The 20195-nt window shown below is 35.6% G+C and overlaps 1 protein-coding gene across 7 annotated transcripts in view; it reads left to right on the top strand.

The window, feature by feature from the left end:
• SCN2A (sodium voltage-gated channel alpha subunit 2) overlaps window positions 1–15886 on the top strand; it is a 155440-nt gene extending 139554 nt beyond the window's left edge. For all 7 annotated transcript variants that reach the window (XM_049712043.1, XM_049712045.1, XM_049712048.1 and 4 more), the window contains 6 exons: window positions 378–659; window positions 1958–2011; window positions 4798–4935; window positions 5301–5405; window positions 10187–10457; window positions 12196–15886. In XM_049712043.1, the coding sequence (XP_049568000.1) occupies window positions 378–659; window positions 1958–2011; window positions 4798–4935; window positions 5301–5405; window positions 10187–10457; window positions 12196–13391 (2046 nt within the window). In that variant the 3' untranslated portion in view covers window positions 13392–15886. The remainder of the gene's footprint in view (window positions 1–377; window positions 660–1957; window positions 2012–4797; window positions 4936–5300; window positions 5406–10186; window positions 10458–12195) is intronic.
• Window positions 15887–20195: the final 4309 nt, after the last annotated feature.

Raw genomic sequence — 20195 nt, forward strand, 5'->3', positions numbered from 1 at the left:
CATTTAGCTATTCAAAAAAGAACTTTTAGATGCTTTTTTTTGGTGATATTTTAAAATAGTTACTTAGGACTTTCTCTGAATGTTGCAAAAACAACCAGAAACAGATGATGTGTGTAGGTGTGTGTGCTCCTATGTTTGTATGCACATGATTGCATAGAAAGGAATGGCTAGCTCTTAAATTCTTTTCACTTTACCAATTTAAAATCTACTGTTTTTGAAGTAGCTGTTTTAATTTTTTAAAAAGAGAATCAAACTTTCAGTACTAGAATGATTTTCATATTTTCTATATCAAGTTTGCATATATAATGACCTAAATTCCTAGTCCTTCCATAGATCTGACTCTCTTCACTTCTTTTTCCATCTCATTTCTGTGCCAGGTTGTTGTCAATGCTCTTTTAGGAGCCATTCCATCCATAATGAATGTACTTCTGGTTTGTCTGATCTTTTGGTTAATATTCAGTATCATGGGAGTGAATCTCTTTGCTGGCAAGTTTTATCACTGTATTAACTACACCACTGGAGAAATGTTTGATGTCAGCGTGGTCAACAACTACAGTGAGTGTAAGGCCCTCATAGAGAGCAACCAAACTGCCCGGTGGAAGAACGTGAAAGTCAATTTTGATAATGTGGGACTCGGGTATCTTTCTCTACTTCAAGTAGTAAGTAACCACCTTATTATTCACTGTGATGTATTATGAAAAGGAGTCCAAAATTCTTCTTTCTCAGTGTTTGCAAATACATACTTCCTCAAGCCCATCTGCCTAGATTCTTCCTCAGTCACGGCCGAACTGTCTTTTCTGCGCCATGTTGAAAACTGGACAGCTCTACAAAGTTTATAGTCTCTCAGACTAAGCCTTAGGTTCCCAGCACAGGTCTTTGTTACTGAGATTTCTGTGTAGGTTCCTACTGTTTTCCCCCATCCCTAATCTGAGCAAAGTAGAGGCAGTGGCCTGAGGGTGGGGTTGGAAAGGTGGTGGGGAGAGGCGTGGTAGATTTCTGTCCTCCTTCTCAGGTACCAGACAGTCTCTAAACCCTCGCCAAGTCTCCACCCGCCCAACCTTCACCAACACCGTAACCAAATGTACCCTCACACGAACTCTACCTTGATTCCCCTCTTCCTTCCTGCTGCTTGAATGCTTTCAGATAGGGAGATTGCTCTCTTGCAAATGAAAACCTTCCTATCAAGTCTACTATGTCTGCTATAATTTCCTAAAAATCCATTCAACTTCTCAACTGACCACTCTAAGTCATGTCCACATGCTCCCTGAGATGATCCACCTACACAGTACCCAACACTAGGTAAATATTGCAGGGTCCTGTAGCACTAAGGAACTGAAAAAAAATGTACAAGACTTGTCTTCAGGATTACTATGCCCACACAAACACACAAAACCAAAATATTTTAAAAAGTAAATTGCAATTAAATATAATGTTTGCTTCAGATTATAATGCTGCTTTTTCTAGAATAACTGCCTCAAAATAGTATATTTAGCAATACTGAGGAGAGTTTCAAGAACAAACCATCATGATTGATGGTTAGTGATAATACCACTTAGAAAGGGATGAGCAGAAAAGAAAGCATTAAGATCAAACAACACAGCATATGTTTTCATTTGTCTGAAGGTAGTACTATATACGTGAAATTATTTCATGTTATATTCTTTAGATACAGCAGAGTCAAAAGTTATTGATAATTGCTTTTATGATAGCATATTGTTGTAATCCATCATGATTTCATTATAGATGTTAAAGTTGCATAAAAAGATGTTATAGAAGAATGCAAAGGAAGAGTTTTCAATGCATATGTTATTAAACTTTGCCCAAAGAGTTTAAATATTAATTCAAAACTATTTTATATACCCGTTTTGAATGAATCTTGGTCAATCTGATATTTAATCTCTTTTCTAGAATTATAATTTGTGAGGGAAAAAATTAAATGATGTGACTTTTTTTACAGGCCACATTTAAGGGATGGATGGATATCATGTATGCAGCTGTTGATTCACGAAATGTAAGTCTGTTTAGAGAGAAAATTGTTTAATTTGATCCAGTGAATATTTCTGAAGTGTTGTTATTTAGTGATATTGTCAATAAAGTGAAATCATAGGTAAATTTATAGATTACATCTATATTAGAAAAATAAAATATTCAACCTTATATTACACTTTCCAAAGTTTGATTTAAATGTATTTCTCTACTCACTGTGAATCTTTTAACATATCTTTCCTAGTATCTAGCATGGTACCTGGCACTTAAAAATTTGTTGACTCTATTTGTAAAATGAGACATCTTATTTTTGGTTCTGATAGTTCTGGCCATGAATTAAAAGCCTGCACAGGCACTTTCTTCATCTGTCACAGATTTCTTCCAGCTTTTGATCTTTCCTCTGATAGGAAGGATCTGACTAATGGTAAAAAAAGCAAACAGAAAGCAAAATAAACATGTAAAAAAATCCTAATGGTGTTTCTCTCTGGGAAGTGAGATTTTTGTGGTAGAAAAAGGGGCTTTCATAATCTACCTTATACACATCAGCACTTTTGAAATTTTTTGTATAATCTCCATTAATTTCTCACTAACAATAAGGGAGGAAATCACATTTTGAAAAAGAGATTGGCTTCTGATATATTGCCAGAGTATAGTAATTAAGCTCAAAATATTATATCCCTGACACCAAAAACCAGGTGGTAACTTAGAAAGAATTCCTGATTTTTTTTTCACCTTATTTAAAAAAAAAAAAAAAGAATGAAAGCGCTTAACACCCTGCATTGTATCTATTACTATCAGGAATCCCAGTTATGGGTTTTTTTGAATAATAGTTACAATTTATTATGTATTACCACTCACTGTGCTGGCTTTCTTACATTATCTCATTTTTTGCAGTGGTTTCCTACCTATTTGATTAATTCATTTAAAATTCTCTACACCTTTCTTATCAATAACCTACATGACACACAACTTGCTTTCAGTTTCTTCCTTAGTAACCTAGCATACACTATCTGCTATGTAACCCCTCAGCATTCAAGCACTTCACAAAAGATGGAGTCCAATTGGCCACTATAATTATGACAAGTTATTCACTCTTACTCTCATTAGTTAATAGAGAAATGCAAATTTAAACCAAAATTAGATATTACTTACAAACCTTCCTGATTGGCAATATTAAAAAGTTTGACAGTACCAAGTGCTGCTAAGAATAAACAGCAGCAAGAACTCTAGTATGCTGGTTGGGGGGAAATGGATAAATATTCCTTTAAAAAAGTTGAGTATTACCAACATTATTCATTAAAGTTCAAGATATTCTTTAACCCCACAATTCCATTTTTAGCAATGTATTCTATAGAAACTTGTGTACATATATAGGAGAATCTATGTATAAGAATGAGCATAACTTTTTTTTCATTAGTGAAAAACTGGAAACAACTCAAAAGTAGTAGAAATAGGCAAATATTGAATATTAAACAGTATTGAAAATGATATATGAATCCAGTATACATAATAATGCAGATGAATCTTAAAATGTAACTGTTATAACAAATGTGTCTACTAGACAAAATGTAGACACAACTAACCTTATTGTTCAAGAATGCATACTTAGGTTCTAACTCTAGAGAAAAAGCAAGGAAATAATTACTGTAAAAGTCAGGATAATGATTACCTCTAGCAGGGATGGTAGAATTTATGTTTGGGAAGGATATACCAAGGGTTTCTGACATCTTGGGTTGTAAAGTTCACTTTAAAAGAGTTTATTACATCTAACACTTCTGTACTGTGCACTTTTGTGTTTACATAGTATTTAATTTTAAGACATTTAAAAATATTTTATATCACTGTCCACTACACACATGCATAAATAAAATAGAAGTCTTATCAAAGAATAGGCAGTTTTACAATATTTCCAATATTTTCTATTTTACCCTATTTCATTAGGAAAAAAAATTCCATGTTGGCCATTACCCTCTAAATTGATTTCATGACACAATGGGTCATTACCTGCATTCATTGTCACCTGTGACTAGTTAACTGAGTTGGTTAGAACAATGTCCTGTGAGACCTGAACTACAGATTACAGCCAAAGCTTAAACCAGCCATCATACTTTTTTCATCAGAACTGTGCTGGATGAGAGAGGGCATCATTGTTACAAAAACAATGCCTAAGGCCTGCAGAATAGGATGAATCAATAGACTCATTTTCAGAATGGAAAGATCCTACTGATGTACCTATGTCCACACGTACAGTAATAATTCTAGTCTATCAACAGAAATATGTAATAGAAATCAAACCTTTACTCTTAACCTTTTACTATTGACCAGGTGCTGTTCTAACACCTCTCATATACAATAGTAACATTTAACCTTCCCAACTACCATATGAGGAGTAGGTTCTATATTTTTCCATTTTACAGATGAAGAAGCTGAGTCAGAGAGGGTAAAATTTGAAAGTTTTTAACATAAAACAGTGTGACTACAACACCTCTTCTGTAGGAAGAGGAAATCCTCACTTTGCATGCCCCATTGGGGTCTTGAAACTGCATTGCAAGTGCATTCATAATCTAGGCATTTATTGGGTGAAATTAATTTTAATTATTCAGACTTTTCTATGAGTTGTTTCATTTTCTCAAGTCAGTGAACCTTATTAGAGTCTCTTCAATAGGTGTTAGATTTGATGTTTCATAAAATCTGTTTAATTTTTTTTAATTTCCAGTGATAGAGACATGCTTTGAGAATCAAAAATTCACTGATGTCTTTTTTATGAAACATGGAGTAGGTCTAATAGTTATCATTTTTCATATTTTGTAGGTAGAATTACAACCCAAGTATGAAGACAATCTGTACATGTATCTTTATTTTGTCATCTTTATTATTTTTGGTTCATTCTTTACTCTGAATCTTTTCATTGGTGTCATCATAGATAACTTCAACCAACAGAAAAAGAAGATAAGTATACTAAAACTTCATCTTTGCTCTAAAATGTGAACTAAACATATCACACCGTTTCCTTTTGGCTCCAAATGCAGTCAACAAAAAGAAAGAATATAAAATTCAGAAATTGTTTTGAGAGACTTAATCATCTATGAGTTTTTAAGTGATTAATAATTCAGATAGCATGTACTGATATTTCCAGTATAGAAATCTGACTAATATGGCATAATTTATGCATTGAATATATGCATCTCTAAAATACGTATATTAATTAGTAGCATTAGAATAGAATGTGGAGCCATTTTTCACACAATTACTAAGATGAATTTTGTAGCTAGCAAAGAACGTGATTTTTACAAGTTTTTCTTTCATTTCTTTACTTTGGAGGTCAAGACATTTTTATGACAGAAGAACAGAAGAAATACTACAATGCAATGAAAAAACTGGGTTCAAAGAAACCACAAAAGCCCATACCTCGACCTGCTGTAAGAATAACATACTTTCATCATCAATAAAAGCTATGCTATCTATCACTTTTACAGCCCAAATTGCTAGATACTAATTTTTGTGCATTTGCAAAACAAAGTTTTTGCCTTAGCAATGTGACTAGCTAGCCTAAATAGCCTAAGTATTTGTAATTTATATATACATACTATGTAGAAATTATGTAATATATTTTATATACAGACATAAAATACATATTAATAATAATGTTCAGACTTATATGCCAATATTATTCCATAGGATTGATGTCATTGAGGAGCTTCTAATAATGCAGAGAAGAAAACATATTCATATATACATAGTGTGGGAATATTGAATGTTCTCAGAGTGCAGTGGGGACCAATTGGGATAATTGGTACCTCTTGGATATGCCCCATATTCTGTCCAACTTTGCAGATTGAATGGAATCATTAATGGAAAAAGTCACAGGTCTTGTTTTTTCCTGGTTTTTAAGAAAAATCTATTTCCTCCTAGCATCTTGCCCCTAAATCAGATGACATCATTCTTTAAGACTTTTCATGGCTATTCCAATTGTATATTTGCGAATGGCTACTGGTTCTGTTTGGTTGCTTCAAGGAATTGTTGTCAGGAGAGTTCCTGAGTTTTTCTATGTTTCAGAAGTCCTCCCCCAAGGTATACATGGTACAAGGCAATCCAGTGTTCCCAAGGAATCATGACTCTATGACTCCATTAGTGACGATGTAAAACTGGCCAAGCTAAAACTGGCCATGCCCATGTTTTGTTTGTAAGTTAGCCAAAAGCTCAAAGAAAGTGGACAGTTATATTGGACAAAACATTAGGAATGGACAATTTGAGCCTACTCTTTGAGAAATAATACAACTTGAATGGATGGGGAGTAAAGCAGAGTAATGCCCTATGTAAAAAAACATATACTCCAAAGCCATGGAAATAAATATTGCAGTGGAGAATAGTGATATATTTGAAATAGTGAGTAGTAAACACAAGGTTTTCTGGGTTAAATGAGTCAAGGTTACCACTATGAGTCTGAAGAAATCGATCTTAATTAAGCCAAATGAAAATATAATATAGTTAAGTGAACAGCATAGTAATGTGAAGAAAAAGAATTTTAGAGACTGGTGTGAGAAGATGTTAGAGACAAAATAGTGCTGGGCCTTGGACAAGAAGATGAACCCTTATATACAAGAAGATGAGTCCACAGTATGGGGTCATGCCAGTAGGACTGGAACATAGGAAATAAATGAGCCAACAAGAAGACTCAGTGGGATGAGGCAGCTATAAAATATAGGAAAAGAGGGAGGATTATTATTATCTACATTTCATTATGTAGATAATGAAAAATGTAAAACAGTTAATGTTTTGTGAAATTACTGATTGCACTAACATAAAGTCTTATAAAGGCATTTGGAAAAATTAGGTCTTATGAATATGAGACAAAGATTTTAGAGTTGTCATTGTCAGACATAATTCAGTTGAGCTCTGAAGCTTAGATTCATTTTTGAAAGATAATTAGAATATATATTAAAAAAAAAAGACCCAAAAAGTTCTGAGCATGAAGCCTTGGGCACTTCACCATTATAGGAAGAGGTAAATCAGTGAAGGAGTGAGATTTATCAATAGGCAACATATATATGTAGATAAATGATTGAGAAATTTTTAAATGGCTGTTTAATTACATCAAATGACATAGGTTTACCTGGACAGGGACAGGGATGCACAGGAAATGATCAGTGCACTTAACTAGACTATTATTGGCAGCAATTTGGCAAATTAAGAAATGATTTGGTAAAATCCATCCTTTCAGTCATTCATTAACAATGTACTATGCTAAACATTTGGATTTAAATATCGAGCAATAAAGAGTCTATTTGGTAATCAAATAGTCACCCCAACAAATACAGAAATATCCAAGAAGGAAAGATCCATTTGGCTATGAGAGCTGATAAGAAAGAGGGGACTGATGAATCAGGGAAGTTAGGGAAGGCTTCACTGAAGCATGAGCTGAGGCATGGAGAAGAATGAGGAAGCGTCAGTAGGCAATGTGGGAAGAGAAGAGGAATGTATATGTGAAGGCCCTGAGGTAGGAAAGCCCGTGAATTGGAGTGCAGAGGGTAGGGGTTCATTTGGGACATGGGGAGAATGAAGAGGTTAGGATGGTCCACACTTTTCTGGGCTTCATAGGCCATGTTCAAGAGTAGTCTTTGTCCTTAGAGCAATGGGAAGTCATTGAAGGGGACCTGGTCCGTTTGGGTTTTGTGAATATCACTCAACCAGCACTGACAGAGGCAGTATGTGCATTGTAGACTCGTTTTGGAACTATTTCAGAGATGATAGGTAGAGTGGTGTGGAGATGAATAAAATGGATGGATTTGTAAGCTATCACAGGAATGAAATTAAAAGGTTTATTAATTGGATATGAAAGGTGAAGAAGGAAGCAACAAAGATGACTTATGAGTTTCCGCCTCACACAACTGGATGAATAATGGTGTCATGCAGAATATGAAGTAGGGACATGAATGGAGAAAAAATTGGGGATGCTAGTTTACAGAATTTTACAATCAAAAAGGGAGTCTGAAAGAGAATGAATGTTTAGAAGAAGTAGTAAAATAAAGTTTCTAAAGATTGAGAGATTAGGTGCAGAGCAAAGCAGGAGTTCTGAAGAAGAAGAGATTGAAGAGAAAGGGAATAAATATAGAATAAAGTTGCGCAGGATGTGGCTCAAGAACAGTGTAGTCTAGGTTAGAGAGCAAAAGGGACTGAGTCCTCCAATGAATTTGGAGTAATATATAAAAAAGATAGGTGTGGGAGACAAGATAATATGAAATGAAAAAGGAAGTAGAAGAGTTTCTTTACACCAGTTGACTTTGGTGTTCTGAAAAAAGAAGAATAGAGGGCAAGAGAATGGGAAATTTCTGAGAAGTTTGAAATTATCCTGGGACCAAGTGAGGGACAAAGGATTGCTAATCATTGTCAAGGGCCAAGGTAAAGTGAGAGAACATAAATCTTTGGTGAACAAGGCCTCCAAGGTTATATAGCTTCCTCCAGCATATTCTGGGATTTAAATTGGAGACAGTGATCTATAACTGGGAATTAGAGTTGTATGTTGAGGTAATCCACTGGAAAACTAAATGGACAGGGAATCTAAGGAGCTTTTTATTGATCATGCTGATACGAAAATAAACACCAAGTTTCTGATTTTATGCAATTTTGAATCTACTACACTGTAGGTGCTATATCTGTGGAAGAGAAAAAGGTTTTAATTAAATAAGAGCAATTGATGTCATAAAATGTCATCACTTTTATGACAAATGTAAGCACAAAGTTTTCTGAGATCACAGAGTGCTTAAAACTTAAAACTGAGTTAGGATTCACCAGACTGAGAAGGGCTGTCTGATAATATCCCTTGACAGTAGTGTTAGGACAGAGGAGACAGATAAACAAGATAAAATGATATGGTACAAGAGTGGTAGGAAGTATCAGAAGGGTAGAAATAAGGGGACCATAACTAGCCTTGGAAAAGTAAACTTCAGGACACAAGAGCTAAGAACGAAGTGTTTAGAACTGGAATTAGGTGCATTTCTTAGGTTGAAGAAAGCCCTAGAAGGACAGACCCAGCTGAAACAATGTAAGTCCAACCCAGCAGGCTAAATATGTATTCAGAGAAAATAGCAAAATATAACAAACAGGTGGTGTTTGATGTCCCAGAATTTCAATAGGGAGTAATGGATGCTTCTACTCGGGAGAGGACAAAACACTAACGTAGAGAATCCAGACCAATAAATGTGTCGATCTGGGAAAGCAGACTATGAGCATAGAGGTAGCAGAACGTCTGTAGTTCTAGTTGAGAAGGTAGAGGACAACCTAGCAGAGGTAAGCCAAGGCCCAAGCTCTAGAGTGCCTCAATACCAAGCAGATACGGGCAAAAAGGAAGAAAATAGGGTCCAATGGGCTTAATTGGTTTACAAGATGAGGACTTAATTTCATAAACAAGACGTAAGGCCAGTTAGTGCTTGGAATAAGGTCCAAATTGAATAGGGCAGAGTTTGAACATTTGAATTGTGAACTGTAATTTTTTAAAGATAATTTTATTCTTATAGAAGAATTACCTCACAAAATCCTCACCCTACTTTCCTTTATTTTAACCTCTTACATAACCATAGATTGGTTAGCAAAACTAAGAAATTAATCTTGCTGTAATACCATAAAATAAAATGTAGAATTTAACTGGATTTCACCAACTATTCCACTAATGTCCTTTTTCTTGAACTATAATTCTAGAAACATCTTCTCAACTGAACCTTGAGGTAGAATTAAGGTAGAATTTAAGACGCTTTGGCTTTGCCGGGGGTTGGGGGGTATATAAAGGGAGAAACTAGGGGGGGAAATGACAGGAAAAGCAAGAGAAGTACTTATTCATTAGTTCTTCAAAGTTAATTTTGATGCTCACCCCCAACACAGGCAATAACAAAGACTCATTATAGTGGCAAATATTTACTAACTGTCCATCGTACACATGGTGATGTTCTGGGCACTGAGAACTTAACAGGTGGTTCTTAACATAAAATCAGTTTATAAAATCTGGTATCATGAACAGTATAAATAAAACAAATACATTTGGAAAGAGCTGGATATTCCAATATACACATTTTCTTCCAAGTGTAAAACAAATGTAGTGTTTTTTAATAAAAGCTACATTTTCATATTGCTATATTAAAATCAGATAAGTTGAACTTGATTTTTTTTTTTCAGTTTCTAAGTGAACTTTACATACTCTTTGTTTCAGAACAAATTTCAAGGGATGGTCTTTGATTTTGTAACCAAACAAGTCTTTGATATCAGCATCATGATCCTCATCTGCCTCAACATGGTCACCATGATGGTAGAAACTGATGACCAGAGTCAAGAAATGACAAACATTCTGTACTGGATTAATCTGGTGTTTATTGTTCTGTTCACTGGAGAATGTGTGCTGAAACTAATTTCTCTTCGTTATTACTATTTCACCATTGGATGGAATATTTTTGATTTTGTGGTGGTCATTCTCTCCATTGTAGGTAAGAAGAGCTGCTTTTACTCAGTTAAGGAATTTAGTAGTGAAAATTTGTGTTTTAAAGCTTTAAAGTTTTTTTCGCTAATCTTACTCATTCACCCCGAAATTTCAAATAAAAGTCTAATTATTAGTCCATTTTCAGCTTGTCATTTCTCTAATTGCATGCTGTGTATGAAATGATGTATAAAAAAAGGAATTTATATTCTGCAGGTTTCATTTATCATCTTGCCTCATTTCAGAAGAAAATAACTGCAACTTTAGCATAATACTCCTGTCCTCAGTCATACTCCTGTAGTATAGACAAGTATTGTTTTGAATAAACAATTCACACACACGTATACATATAAATCCTTACAAGTAGTCAAATAGTCCATAAATAATTGTCCTTGATAATTGGAATATCATGTTGTGTGTTTATATATATTCACACTCATACAAGCTTCATGTTATCTTTGGGTTCAGATAGTTTTCTATGGTGTGTAATATTCTTTTTCACAAGTACATATTTTGTTCAAAAATTCAAAGCAAATTCATTTCATCAATACATATTAAGTGTTTGTGTGTAGGACATTAAATCAGGTGCTAGAAGTAAGGTTCTGCTTGTTTGAGGAAAGAGAACATATACATAGAGAGACAAATAGTATTCCACTATTTATACACTTCTGCTGGTTAAATAGAAAGACAAGGTAGCATTCCATTTGATCCTGACGACTGTGGTATGCAGGATAATACAGTGATTAAGGGATGAGACTCCTGGGTCATACAGACCTGACCGAGCGCTTCCCTATTTTCACTACTTACCAGCTCTGTGACCTATGGCAAGTACCTCATCTTTCCAATCCTTAGTTTTCCAAGGAACATTTTTGTGAAGTGGTGTTATGAAGATTAAATGAGATTATGAAAGTAAATGCACTTAGCACTGTGCCTAGCACAAAGAAAAGACTTAGTAAATGTTAAGCCTAACAACGACAACAAAAGTAGCTGTTATCATCATTTAGCAATGCATAAATCATTGCCAGGATTCAGTCCCAAGTATGTCTGTCTTGAAAGCCTGGATTGTCTCCAGTACATTGTGCTGCCGCCTCCCAAATAAGATGGATCAAACCCATCTCAGAAGAATAAGAACTCTCATATTCCTGATCCAAAAATCATATGCTTTATCCATTAAATCTTATGCAAACACTAGAACTAGTATTTAAGAAACATAAATTTCTTGGGCTTCCCTGGTGGCGCAGTGGTTGAGAGTCCGCCTGCCGATGCAGGAGACACGGGTTCGTGCCCCGGTCCGGGAAGATCCCACATGCCGCGGAGCAGCTGGGCCCGTGAGCCATGGCCGCTGAGCCTGCGCGTCCGGAGCCTGTGCTCCGCAACGGGAGAGGCCACAACAGTGAGAGGCCCGCGTACCGCAAAAAAAAAAAAAAAAAAGAAACATAAATTTCTGTGCTTGGCTGCCATATACATTGTGTCCTTTATGGATGCTTTTCTTGAACCAGAAAAAATGACCATTAGTACCTTCAGTTAGTATAAAGGTGTTAATGTTATAACACTAAACATACCAGTTTCACTTTGCTAAACAAATATTACAGATTGTGTGTATGTAAATGTGTGTGTGTGTGTATGTGTATACCTAATTCTCATGTCCACATTTTGTAAAACTAGTTAGTGCTTATCTTAGAAATGTAAATTTTCATTTGCTGCCATTAAGTATAACCTTATTTTTGTTTTATCTTGGCTTTCCATAGGTATGTTTCTGGCTGAGCTGATAGAGAAATATTTTGTGTCCCCTACCCTGTTCCGAGTGATCCGTCTTGCCAGGATTGGCCGAATCCTGCGTCTGATCAAAGGGGCCAAGGGGATCCGCACGCTGCTCTTTGCTTTGATGATGTCCCTTCCTGCGTTGTTTAACATCGGCCTCCTGCTCTTCCTGGTCATGTTCATCTACGCCATCTTTGGGATGTCCAACTTCGCCTATGTTAAGAGGGAGGTTGGCATTGATGACATGTTCAACTTCGAGACCTTTGGCAACAGCATGATCTGCCTGTTCCAGATTACCACCTCTGCTGGCTGGGATGGATTGCTAGCACCTATTCTTAATAGTGGACCTCCAGACTGTGACCCTGAAAAAGATCACCCTGGCAGCTCAGTTAAGGGAGATTGTGGGAACCCATCTGTGGGGATCTTCTTTTTTGTCAGTTACATCATTATATCATTTCTGGTCGTGGTGAACATGTACATTGCTGTCATCCTGGAGAACTTCAGTGTTGCTACTGAAGAAAGTGCAGAGCCCCTGAGTGAGGACGACTTTGAGATGTTCTATGAGGTTTGGGAGAAGTTTGATCCTGATGCCACCCAGTTCATAGAGTTCTCCAAGCTCTCTGATTTTGCGGCTGCCCTGGATCCTCCTCTTCTCATAGCAAAACCAAACAAAGTCCAGCTCATTGCCATGGATCTGCCCATGGTCAGTGGGGACAGGATCCACTGCCTCGACATTTTATTTGCCTTTACAAAGCGTGTTTTGGGTGAGAGTGGAGAGATGGATGCCCTTCGAATACAGATGGAAGAGAGATTCATGGCATCCAACCCCTCCAAAGTCTCCTATGAGCCCATTACAACCACTTTGAAACGCAAACAAGAGGAGGTGTCTGCTATTGTTATCCAGAGGGCTTATAGACGCTACCTCTTGAAGCAAAAAGTTAAAAAAGTTTCATGTATATATAAGAAGGACAAAGGTAAAGAAGCTGATGGAACACCCATCAAAGAAGATATCCTCACTGATAAACTAAATGAAAATTCAACTCCAGAGAAAACCGATGTGACACCTTCTACCACGTCTCCACCTTCCTATGACAGTGTGACCAAACCAGAAAAAGAAAAATTTGAAAAAGACAAATCAGAAAAGGAAGACAAAGGGAAAGATATCAGGGAAAGTAAAAAGTAAAAAGAAACAAAAAATATTCCATTTTGTGATCAATTGTTTACAGCCTGTGATGGTGATGTGTTTGTGTCAACAGGACTCCCACAGGAGGTCAATGCCAAACTGACTGTTTTTACAACTGTATACTTAAGGTCAGTGCCTATAACAAGACAGGGGCCTCTGGTCAGCAAACTGAGACTCAACAAACCAGAGAAACAACATCGACAGGAGGTTTCTGTGTTCACAACCAGCTGACACTGCTGAAGAGCAGAGAGTAATGGCTACTCAGACTCTAGGAACCAATTTAAAGGGGGGAGGGAAGTTAAATTTTTATGTAAATTCAACACGTGACACTTGATAACAGTAATTGTCACCACTGTTTATGTTCTAACTGCCACACCTGCCATATTTTTATGAAATGTATGCTGTGAATTTATCACTTTCTTTTTAATTCACAGGTTGTTTACTATTATATGTGACTATTTTTGTAAATGGGTTTATGTTTGGGGAGAGGGAGTAAAGGTAAGAAATTCTATGTTTCTCTACTGTATAACTGGATATATTTTAAATGAAGGCATGCTGCACTTCTCATTCTCACATGAAAAGAAATCACATCACAAAAGGAAAGAGTTTACTTCTTGTGTCAGGATGTTTTCAGATTTTTGAGGTGCTTAAATAGCTATTCATGTTTTTAAGGTGTCTCATCCAGAAAACTTTTACTGTGCCTGTAAATGTTTCATAGAATTCACAAGCATTAAAAAGTTGTTTTTATTTTTTCATAATCCATTACATGTACCTGTATATATGTATATATGTATATGTGCGTGTATATACATATATATGTATACACACACCACACACACACACACACACACACACACACACACCCCATTACATAGTCATTCAGAGTCCTGGCAGCATGACTTTAACATTTTTGATAAGTGTCCTTTGGCATAAAATAAAAAATATCCTATCAGTCCTTTCTAAAACCTGAATTGACCAAAAAGCATCCCCTCCCATCACTTTATAAAGTTGATTCTGCTTTTTCCTGCAGTATTGTTTAGCCATCTTCTGCTCTTGGTAAGGTTGACATAGTACATGTCAATTTAAAAAATAAAAGTCTGCTTTGTAAATAGTAATTTTACCCAGTGGTGCATGTTTGAGCAAACAAAAATGATGACTTAAGCACAGTATTTATTGCATCAAATATGTACCACAGTAAGTATAGTTTGCAAGCTTTCAACAGGTAATATGATGTAATTGGTTCCATTATAGTTTGAAGCTGTCACTGCTGCATGTTTATCTTGCCTCTGCTGCTGCATCTTATTCCTTCCACTGTTCAGAAGTCTAATATGGGAAGCCATATATGTCAGTGGTAAAGTGAAGCAAATTGCTCTATCAAGACCTCATTCTTTGTGTCATTAAGCAATAGGTTGCAGCAAACAATAAAGAGCTTCTTGGTTTTTATCCTTCCAATCTTAATTGAATACTCTACGGTAAAAAGTCCGATGTACAAACACGTTGCAAGCTGCTTAATTCTGTTGAAAATATATGGTTAGAGTTTTCTAAGAAAATATAAATACTGTACAAAGTTCATTTTATTTTATTTTTCAGCTTTTTGTACATAAAATGAGAAATTAAAAGTATCTTCAGGTTGATGTCACAGTCACTACTGTTAGTTTCTGTTCCTAGCACTTTTAAATTAAAGCACTTCACAAAATAAGAAACAAAGACTAACATGCAGTGTAGGTTCCTGCTTTTTTTTATTAGTACAGTAAACTTTGCACACATTTCAATGTGAAACAAATCTCAGACTGAGTCCAGCATTTATTTGCTTTCAAACAGTGATGCCTTATTATCAAAAGAGGCTTAAGGAACGATCAGTTGTTATTCTTGGCATCGCTTGAATCAGATGTTTCCACCTAGTCTTTTTATTCAGTAAATCATCAGTCTTTTCAAGTGTTTGTTCACACAGGTAGATCTTATTCTTACTGACCCATATGGCATTAGAACTTTATCAGATATGATATGAGGTCCAAGCTTTTCTTTTGAACAAAAATTATATAAGTGAAATTATATTACCAGTTACAGCAAAACACTTTGTGTTTCTTTCACAAGCAACATTAAATGTAGATTCTTTACACTAAGGCTATTGACTTGTAGTATGTTGGTGAAATGCATGCAGGAAAATGCTATTACCATAAAGAACGGTAAACCACATTACAATCAAGCCAAAAGAATAAAGTTTTTGCTTTTGTTTTTGTATTTAATTGTTCTGTCGTTGTTTCTATCTTTGAAATGCCATTTAAAGGTAAATTTCTATCATGTAAAATGATCTGTCAGAAAAAATGTAAAAATACACATTGAATATAATAATTCATCTTTAAATTTTTTCGTTTAATGGAAATTAATTAAGAAGAGTGTACTGGATATCTAGTTTTAATATTGGCCCAAAACCTAGATATGGTATTGGATAGAGTAGTGGAAAATTACAAAAATTAATAAAAGATTGACTAGCATTTTAAGTTGTGCATCCTTTCTCCTTCCCGTCTACCTACTGCTTTGTTTTGTTTTGTTATTCTCTTTTCCATTTTGGTTCCTTCCCTATGTATTCTTGAGGTACTTTCTATATACTTTTCCATCACTTCCTTGGGCTCTCAGTATTTTTCATTAAGGGTATTCTCATTTTTTCTTTTCTGTTCACCAAATCTCTTGCTTATTATAGTCTGTAGACAACAGATCTGTACACTTAGGCCCCTAATAATCTGCTGCACTAGAAAAAGTTCATATAATATCTTCATATTCATTTCTATAATTTTGGAAGCAAAAATTCCAAGTGAGCTTAGATCTCACTCTTTATAATATATAAACAAAATTCCCCAAATGACACAGATTTGGTTTTTCCATTTAATTATGAGAAGTTTGAAATGTTTTTGAGTTCTGATTACCTATTAGAAATACCTGAGAAGCTTTAATAAATGCCAATGTTTGAACCAAAAGCAGACCAATTGAATTCATATCTCTGGGGATGAAACTTAAGCATCTAATTTTTTTAAGGCTCCCCATTGATTTTGATTTATACTTAGGGTCGAGGACCAATGAGTTAGGGTATCCTTGCTCAATATGAAAAAATGTTCTGCAGAAAATGCACCTGTTCCCTTCAGCACTTCATTGTATAAGTCATCATATACAAGTTCCCGATATGATGGCTTTGGGGGTGTTTATCTTGCAGTGAGAGAGGTGTTTATCTTTTTTTTTAATTTTGTTGAAGTATAGTTGATTTACAATCTTGTGTTTAATTTTTGCCATACAGCAAAGCGACTCAGTTATACATATATATTCTTTTTCATACCTTTTTCATCATGGTTTATCACAGGATATTGAATATTGTTCCCTGTGCTATACAGTAGGAGAGAGGTGTTTATCTTTTTTTTTAAGCTTTTTTTTAAAAAAATATTTATTTATTTATTTATTTGGTTGTGCCGGGTCTTAGTTGTAGCAGGCGGGCTCCTTAGTTGCAGCTCCAGGGCTCCTTAGTGGTAGCTCACGGGTTCCTTAGTTGTGGCATGCAAACTCTTAGTTGTGGCACGCATGTGGGATCTAGTTCCCTGACCAGGGATCAAACCCAGACCCCCTGCATTGGGAGTGTGGAGTCTTACCCACTGCGCCACCAGGGAAGTCCCAAGAGGTGTTTATCTTGAAGTGTGACATTGACCCATTTGTATCAGGGGTTCTTTTCTAGGACTGTAGTTGGTGGAAAGGGAATTCTATCAGAATAGTTTAGAGATCTTCAAATTATACATACACACACATACAAAATGGCACCCCAACTATCCCTAGTGCATATGGGGGTGGTTTAAGAAACAGTATGGATTCATAGAAATAGTCCTCCAGATGCCCTGTTGGGTAAGAACCATTAAATCTGGACAATGGGAGGCAGCTTATATAAAACGTTCATTCGATTTGTCATTGTCAAGTCACATCTAAACAGGAAAGGCTTCCATTCTTATCTTGGGCACTCCTCATCATCACTTGTTTTCCTAAGCTCTGATATAATACAGATCAATGTACAAAGAGAAGGGAGGAGTGAAAAAAAGAAGGGAGAGTATGAAAAGGGAGAGGAGAAGGAAGACGAGGGAAGAAAAATGGGAAAGTCGAGGAAAGGAAGGGAGTATAAGAAATAGGAGGGGGTGCTTCATGAATTATCCTCTGAAAAAAAAGTCTTTTGTTGTTAATATGTACAGCAATAGTGGGGGAAGAGGGAAGGAAGAGGTGTGGGTGAAAGAAATTTTGCTTGGTTGTCAATATGTCAGATCCACAATATAAATGTGATTCTCCTCTCTCTTTTTAAAAGAAAAAACACCTACGAAAAAGTTGAAGAGGACATTATGCAAGTAAATGTTATGATTGCATGAATCGTGAGTTTTATTTATTTATTTATTTTTGGCTGCGTTGGGTCTTCATTGCTGCACGTGGGCTTTCTCTAGTTGCGGTGAGTGGGGGCTAGTCTTCGTTGCAGTGCACGGGCTTCTCATTGTGGTGGCTTCTCTTGTTGTGGAGCACGGGACCTAGGCACACAGGCTTCAGTAGTTGTGGCGCATGGGATTAGTGCTCCGCGGCATGTTGGATCTTCCTGGACCAGGGCTCAAGCCCGTGTCCCCTGCATTGGCAGGCGGATTCTTAACCACTGCGCCACCAGGGAAGTCCCTCGTGAGTTTTTTTATTTCATCTGAACTAAATAAATATTTGAGTGTCTACTACATATCAGCTTTATGATAGGAGCTGAGAGATCAAACATGAACTTAACTGTCCAAAGGAGGGTTGTAGCCAAAGGTGAAGAAGCTTGAAAGTTATGCTAAAGAGTCTGGAATTTATTCTGTTGGCAATGAGGAGTGACTGATTGCTCCAAGCAGTAGAATGAGCAGTGAAATCAGATACATCTGTACCTATTTAAGCTGATAGTAATAAGGGTAACTTGCCAGTTTTTTGCTAATATTTTACAGAGATCTCATTTTCCCATCTCTTTTTTTTTTAAAGGTGTCTGTGTTTTTATCTTTTTAGTACATATTTTTAAAAGAATATACCTAGCTTTTATTTTATAAAACCCAATTTGATATTTTCTATTAATAGCCTATCTTAATCTACTTACATTTACTTTAGGTACAGATGTATTTTATTTTATTTTTATCACTATTTTGTGCTTTCTATTTTTCAAACTTTTTTCTTTGTTTCTTCCTTCTTTGCTTTGTCCTCTTTTGCATTAGTTTTGTTATCATCATTTTCCCCCCACCTCTACTATTGTGAAGATGCACATTATCTTCCTTCCTTCCTTCTTCCTTATTTCTTTTTATAAGTGATTACTTTTAAATTTTAACATGTATACTTAATTAGTGAAATATAATCAATAGTTGCACCCTTATCTGGAGCAATGAAGTTCCAAGACTGATTTCATATCATTGCTCACTTCTTGTGTTATTTTCGTCTACTATTTTAATTCTACCTTGTCTGGCACCCAATGAATTAAACATTATTATTGTGGATTTATGTAGGCAGTGCTTTTTTTTTTTTTTTTTTTAGATGTTGGGGGTAGGAGTTTATTAATTAATTTATTTATTTTTGCTGTGTGGGGTCTTCGTTTCTGTGCGAGGGCTTTCTCTAGTTGTGGCAAGCGGGGGCCACTCTTCATCGCGGTGCGCGGGCCTCTCACTATCGCGGTCTCTCTTCTTGCGGAGCACATGCTCCAGACGTGCAGGCTCAGTAGTTGTGGCTCACGGGCCTAGTTGCTCCGCGGCATGTGGGATCCTCCCAGACCAGGGCTCGAACCCGTGTCCCCTGCATTAGCAGGCAGATTCTCAACCACTGCGCCACCAGGGAAGCCCGGCAGTGCTTATTTAGACTTATTTAGATGTTAATTCATTTCTTTCTTTAAATTTGCTTCTTTTGCTTACTTCTTCATTTTGTGTTCTATTTCCTTCTTGAAATAGATGAGGAATTCTGTTAGCAAAGTTTGTAGATAGCAAACTCACTCAGTTTTTCTTTTCCTGAAAATGACTAGTCAGCCACATTTTTAATACATTAGCTTATATTATAATTATTTTTGATGTTTTTTAATTTTTTTGCATCATTATAAAATTACTTTTATTAATCTGACTTAGAATTTATGCTAATGTAATTTGAAGATATTTATTAGTATCTTTAATTAAGACAATTTCAGGAAAACTCTTAGATTTTAGCATTAGAAATATTTTCTCATCCCATACTTTTCTATTCTCTCCATCTGGAACTTTTGAGGATTACATGTTGAAATTTCTAAATCTTTCTCCCATGTCTCTTAATGTCTCTCTCTTATTTTTAGTGCTTTTTCTGGATAATTTGTCAGATTTTTTGTATCAGGATAATGCTGTCTTCATAAAACAAGTTAGGAAGTGTTCATTCATTCCTGAAAGAATTTCTGCAAGAGTGGAATTATTTCTCACTTAAATATTGATAGAATTCACTAGTAAAGCCATCTGTAACTTGAATCTTCCTTGTGCAAAATTTTAACTTAAAGATATTAATTTCTTTAACAGATATGGGGCTACTGAGATTTTTTCCTTTTTTTTTTTTTCGTTTTGATAAGTTGCATTTTTCTAAGAATTTCCTCATCTAAGTTATTGCATTTACTGCATAAATTATTCAAATCACTCCCTTTTTATTCTTGTAATGTCTGTGGCCTCTCTAGTCATATCCCTTTTTTCATTTCTGATATTGAAAATTTGTAATTTATCTCTTTTTCTTGATTAGCTTATCTAGGGATTTCCTCAATTTTATTAATGTATTCAAAAATAC

The sequence above is a fragment of the Orcinus orca genome, chromosome 7, assembly GCF_937001465.1.
Source record: "Orcinus orca chromosome 7, mOrcOrc1.1, whole genome shotgun sequence".
In the NCBI taxonomy this organism is placed as follows: domain Eukaryota; kingdom Metazoa; phylum Chordata; class Mammalia; order Artiodactyla; family Delphinidae; genus Orcinus; species Orcinus orca.